The 6,000-nt window shown below is 39.0% G+C and overlaps 1 protein-coding gene across 1 annotated transcript in view; it reads right to left on the reverse strand.

The window, feature by feature from the left end:
- The window catches only part of lrrk2 (leucine-rich repeat kinase 2), a 140,690-nt gene extending 138,822 nt beyond the window's left edge, over positions 1–1,868 (reverse strand). The window contains exon 1 of the mRNA XM_060842940.1: positions 1,765–1,868. Within this exon, the coding sequence (XP_060698923.1) occupies positions 1,765–1,783 (19 nt within the window). The 5' untranslated portion in view covers positions 1,784–1,868. The remainder of the gene's footprint in view (positions 1–1,764) is intronic.
- Between the last annotated feature and the right edge of the window lie 4,132 nt (positions 1,869–6,000).

Consider the following 6,000-nt stretch of genomic DNA (forward strand, 5'->3'; position numbering starts at 1 on the left):
TGTAACCAATAAATTAACATGATTCAATTTAACAAATTCAAATTTAGCAGACCTCTTATGAGACAATTAAATCACAGTCTTCCTGTGATGTTACTTTTCAGTTGCCCCTCAGAATCAGAAACATTACATTCCCAGACTGCTCTCTGTTTGCTCCTGCTCAGCTCCAGTCCCAAAGTGCAGGCCCCAAATCCATGAGGTAAGTCTTTATTATCTCTTAACTTCTCAGACTACTCTCTGTTTGCTCCCGCTCAGCTCTGGCCCCAAACTACTTACTATTTAATCCCATCAATTTCCCCAATACCATTTCCTGACTAATAAGGATATCCTCCAGCTGCTCCTTCATGCTTGATTCTCTGTCTCTTATCATTTCCTGAAGGTTATTTTGTACTCCTTAGTCAAGGCAAATCCAAACTGGTCTGTCATCTCTAAAAGATATATCATAATTGGACCAAGGATGAGGAGGTTCAGGAACAAGGGTAAATTGGATAAGTGATTATTCCCCTTGGAGAAGGTTATAACATTTGATTTGATTTATTATTATTGTCACAGGTATCTAAATTTGTTTTTCATAATCAAGCAGACTATACATACATGGTGGATGGGTGTACTAGAGCAGAGCAAAGAATATAATGTTACGATTGCAGAGAGAAGTTGCTCAGTGATATCAGCATTCAATTTAAACTTTGAGAGATCAAATAAGTGAAATCATAAGGGCCTCAATAGCGTAGATAGTGAGAAACTAGTCCTACTGATGGAGCAGTTAAAAACTAAAGGACACACATTACGATTGGTCAATCAACTATAGACAACATGGGAAAAACATTTTGTTTCGAACTGAATGGTTAAGATCTAGAATGCACCTCCTGAGATGGCGGTGAATGCAGATTCAATTGTGTTTTTCAAAAGGGAATTGGATAAGCACCCAAAAATAAAAGTACAACTAGTTACTAGGGAAGAGTAAGGGAGTAAGACTATGTGAATTGGTATTGCAAAAAGTCAATGCGTGCTCAACAGACCAAATTGCTTTCTTCTGTGTCATAGTTAATGCATGATTCTATGATTCATTCAAAGGAACGTGAGTGTTCTTACATATGAACCACAGAAAATTAATATGGAGTAATTAAGGAAGCAAATAACATTTAAACAACTTCAAATAGAGTATAGGCATAAAGATTTACCACAATTATAAAGGGGATTGGTGAGGCCACACCTTAAATACTGCGTGAAGTTTTAGTTTCCTCACCTAAGGAAGAATATATTTCCCTGGAGGGAAAACAACAAAGGTTCACTGTGTAGGTTTTTTGAATGTGGAGATTGTCATGTGTGATAACATTGGGGAATCTGTCAAGTTTAGGAAAAAGTGAGGTGATCTACTTTAAACATACGAAGCTCTTGAAGGGTTTTACATTGAGGGGATATTTTTCCTCACTATTGAATCTTGAACATGGCATTTATGATGACTGAGATGAGTAAATGTTTCATCCCACAAATGGTTGTGAACCTTGAGTTGCACTCTGTCAGAGAGCCTTGGATGCTCAGTCATTCAGCACACTTAACACAGAGCTCAATAGATTTCTCAGGATGAATGGAATTAATGGAGGTGGGGATAATATGAGATGATGGAGTTGAGTTTGGTCAGCTATGATCTCTTGAATGGTGGTGCAGACTGTAATTTTGTCAAGTCCAAATTATTTTTGAAAATAAAATTAGTTTAATTCCATTCATATCATTTCATCCTATCAAGTGAACAAAGAAAATACTTACTGATGCACTCCAAGAACATCCCAGTCCTTTCCCATATCCTGAGGAGTTGTCAATTTGTTAATAATGCTTGGACAGAGTTCCATCAGTTTACATAATAAAGACCAACCTGCCTAGTTGAAGGAAAGGAAAAAGTACATCCAGTGAATCACATTACTTGGAAGAATATAAACAATGTTCATGTTTCTTTTGCCCTTTATTTGCAAAGAAAGTTGAAACTTGCTTTGTATTATAATTAAAGTAAAAAATAATTCAACAAATTTTTTTGAAAAATGGAAAAAAATCATAACAAACTTCTTAGAGTTTTGGTAAAATGCAAATTTAGACGATGGGAAAGTTAATAATCCAAGACACTGAAATATCCATGAGAACACTTTTTTAACAACTCAATTGAAAGCAGAGCTAAAATCTTTATCAGGGCAGCCTCTAACAAAATTGCATGAGTTACATTTTAAAATTAATCATTGAAAAATACATCAAGGTGGTTTAAATACAAGTCATAAGAAACTTTTTTTAAAAAATGCCTGCTCTGTTTTAATCTTGCTAATGACAGGTATTAGCTTGAACTCATTTCGTTTAAATATTGCAGTAATTTGTATTAGATACTATTCCTTCCTAAAATTTGATTTTCTATTTAAATTGTAGACTTTGAATAGTTGACAGCTTCAGGGAAGTGCCTTTTAAATATTGTTAATGTACCCACCTCAACAACTTCTGCTGGCAGCTCATTCTATCTGCATACCACCCTCTGTATAAAAAAGGTGCCCCTCAGGTTCCCTTTTATTCTTTCCCCTCTAACTTTAAACTGATGCCCTCTAGTCCTTGATTTCCCAACCCTTAGAAAAAGACAGAGCGTATTCACCCTACCCATGTCTCTCATGATCTTATGCACTCCTATAAGATTCCCCCTCAGTCTCCTATGTTCTAAAGAAAAAGGTCCTAGATTGTCCATCCTCTCCCTATAGCTCATACCCTTGAGTCCTGGCAACATTATTGTAAATTTCTTCTGCACTCTTTCCAGTTTAATAACAACTTTCTGATAGCAAGGTGACCAAATCTGAACACAATATTCCAAGTGTGACCTCACCAACATCCTGTACAACTGCAACATAGCCTCCCAACTTCTACACTCAATGCCCTGACCGATGAAGGTCAGTGTGCCAAAAGCCTTCTTCACTGTCCTGTCTATCTATGACTCCACTTTCAGTGAACCATGCACCTCAACTCCAAGATCCCTCTGTTTCTATACACTCCTTCAGGCCCTACCATTCACCATGAAAGCCCCACCTTGATTTGACTTTCCAAAATGAAGGACCTCACATTCATCTATATTAAACTCCATTTTCCATTTCTCAACCCACTTCCCCAGCTGATCAAGATCCTGCGGCAATTTCTGATAACCTCCCTCACTGTTCACAATACAGCCCATTTAGTATTATCTGCAAACTTACTAATCATGCCTTGTACATTCTCATCCAAATCATTGATAAAGATAACAAACAGCAATGCATCCAGCACTGACCCCTGAGATATTCCACTCCTATGGTCTGATAAAGACAATAGAGACTTTACTTTTACACCTGACGTGTTACATTCAGATCCCGCTTGATAAAATCTGATAGATGTTGGGATGTAGAATTTACTTACCTTACATTATAAGGGTACCAAAGTCTATATACTATATTATTTATTTGTGTCTTTTTGGCTTGATTATAGCATTCTGTTCAAAACGCCATTCAAATTTGAGCAGGCGAAATGGTGCTCAAATATTTGAGATTCATTACCCTTCTCAGGAACTTTGAGTTAGACTATCATATTTCACGTCTCTAAGTGACAGCCTTAGGACCACTCTCAAGTCTGTGCAATACACAGTGAGCAATGATCTGATAGAGTAGTCATCATTCCACTGGCTAGCTTGATGCATCCTACTTTGACAGAAAACTTAAAAATGAGCAAATGGTTTAGGGTCTATATACAAGATTCCTGAATGGACCAATCTTATAGTGCATGATACTGTAGGAATCCTAACAGAAATTTCAGCACCTCCCTTGGGGCTCTTGCAACAGATAGTATTCAACCAGCCCATGCTTGCAGAAATCAGAAGATAATGCCTAATGCTGGATGTGGTCCAGTGATTGTTCAGCAAATGCTGTCCAACCTTGAGCACACTAAGAATTATACGAATAACCAATATTAAAATTGTCAGTCTTGAAATGTGGCTCACATATGCAGGAAACAGATGCCCAAGCATTGCCCTTTGTTTTGAAATTCATAAGTGTGGACCTGATACCTTGATCAATCAGTTGATGTGCCTGCCAGAAACAACTCTTTCACATGCAATATAAGCTGTCATTCATTTTGAAATTAAGTGTTCTTATCTTGCTGTCTTCAGGCTCAAAAAGCTCAGCAGTGTTTACTTGTTTCAGCAGTATTCAAGTTCTATACTATGTAGGAACGGCACGGTGGCACAGTGGTTAGCCCTGCTGCCTCACAGCGCCTGTAGACCCGGGTTCAATTCCCAACTCAGGCGACTGACTGTGTGGAGTTTGCATGTTCTCCCCGTGTCTGCGTGGGTTTCCTCCAGGTGCTCCGGTTTCCTCCCACAGTCACAAAGATGTGCGGGTCAGGTGAATTGGCCATGCTAAATTGCCCGTAGTGTTAGGTAAGGGGTAAATGTATGGGTGGGTGGCGGGTCGGTGTGGACTTGTTGGGCCGAAGGGCCTGTTTCCATACTGTAAGTCTAATCTAATCTAACAATCAGAACTTCATTTCTACTGGTATTTGCACACAAACATGATAGTAATATTATTAGATTGGTAATAAAAACCTAGATAGGTTACTAATTCCTTTCAGAAAAGGAAACAATGTGTGGTTTAGACCATATGTGGTTCCTGACCCAAAATATGTCTTTCATGAAATCTTCTCTAGTGCTTTTCCCATACAAGGCTAGAAGTTGAAGATAAAGTTAGAAAGAGCCTTGTTTCTCAACCTTCCAGCTTTCTTAAAAAACAATAAACCTTGACAGCTTATTGCACTTTTATTGTGTTCCTGTCAAATAAACAGTATCAAACAGCTCCGGACTGGCCCAATTGGGTTTACAGTGGGTAGGCCAACTACCATTGCTGTCTGTGTTGTGGCATATGCAGAGCCTCACAAAGGCCTGCAAAAGGTCACTGTGGTGCTGTTCAAGTTTTGTCAGATATAGGGTACCTGCCTTTATAGCTTACAAATCTATTTAAGTACTCTTGGATCTCGTCTCACTGAAGGAGTGAGTGACATACATACTTATGATGTACGTCGAGTCCAGGCTATTTTAGTGAGAACAAATTTCCACTGAGGGACACATGATGTTCAGAGAAAAAATTTGGCAACCAACTTTTAAATTAGTTGGCGAGAGAAGGGGAGGCGTGCGTCACTTTGGTCCCAACGGTACGCATATGTGACATGCCAACGAGACTCAGATCATTCAAGTTCTGGAAATCAACGCATGCCAATCGTTTTCTTGAAGCTTTTGCTTCATTTAGACTACAAAAAACAAACGCCCCTACACTGATCTTGGATGGTGAACAAGTCAAGACGAAAATAAAACTATTCATCTGCACCACTCACCCCAGTCATAGCACCAGACGTAAATAAAGAGCCTACCTGTTGGATACTGGCAATTTCGGTGAACGATTCCAGAACCACCAACAATGGCATGTGGATGTTCTTATTCCCGAATAAAATCGAAGCTGTTTAAGATGTAAACAATCAGCACTGTGCATCAAAATGAGTCCGTTCTGTCTTCCGATAACGGATTTTTAAAACACATCATTTCTTAGACCATTACTTACCATTTCGAACAGTAGTAAGGAGAATCAAATCGTCTAAAATCTGAAGCAGAGTTTTGATTTCACTCCCTTGCTCGACGTTTTGGAGACGAACAATTAGTTTTTTCAGGTTTTCCTCCTGTTGTTCCGAGTCCGCCATGGTTAGTCGACAGTTCTAATTTTGACCGCTTTTCATGTTTAATCGTAGACAAAACCATCTGGTTGGATCGTGAGAATGGCCAGGCTTTAAACAGTCGGTTACTTCCGTCAGCTCTGGTCACGGTATGACTGCTCGGGTTTTCTGCAAAAGTAGCTGTTCAAAGTGAAAATCAGAAATGTGAGTTACGGAAGTTTCAGTCTGCGGGGACTTTCCGAAAGGAACTTTACTTAATCACCAGGCTGTTGCTGTTCCTCGGCGGCTGTCAGTAAT

The sequence above is a fragment of the Hemiscyllium ocellatum genome, chromosome 23, assembly GCF_020745735.1.
Source record: "Hemiscyllium ocellatum isolate sHemOce1 chromosome 23, sHemOce1.pat.X.cur, whole genome shotgun sequence".
NCBI classification, from domain to species: domain Eukaryota; kingdom Metazoa; phylum Chordata; class Chondrichthyes; order Orectolobiformes; family Hemiscylliidae; genus Hemiscyllium; species Hemiscyllium ocellatum.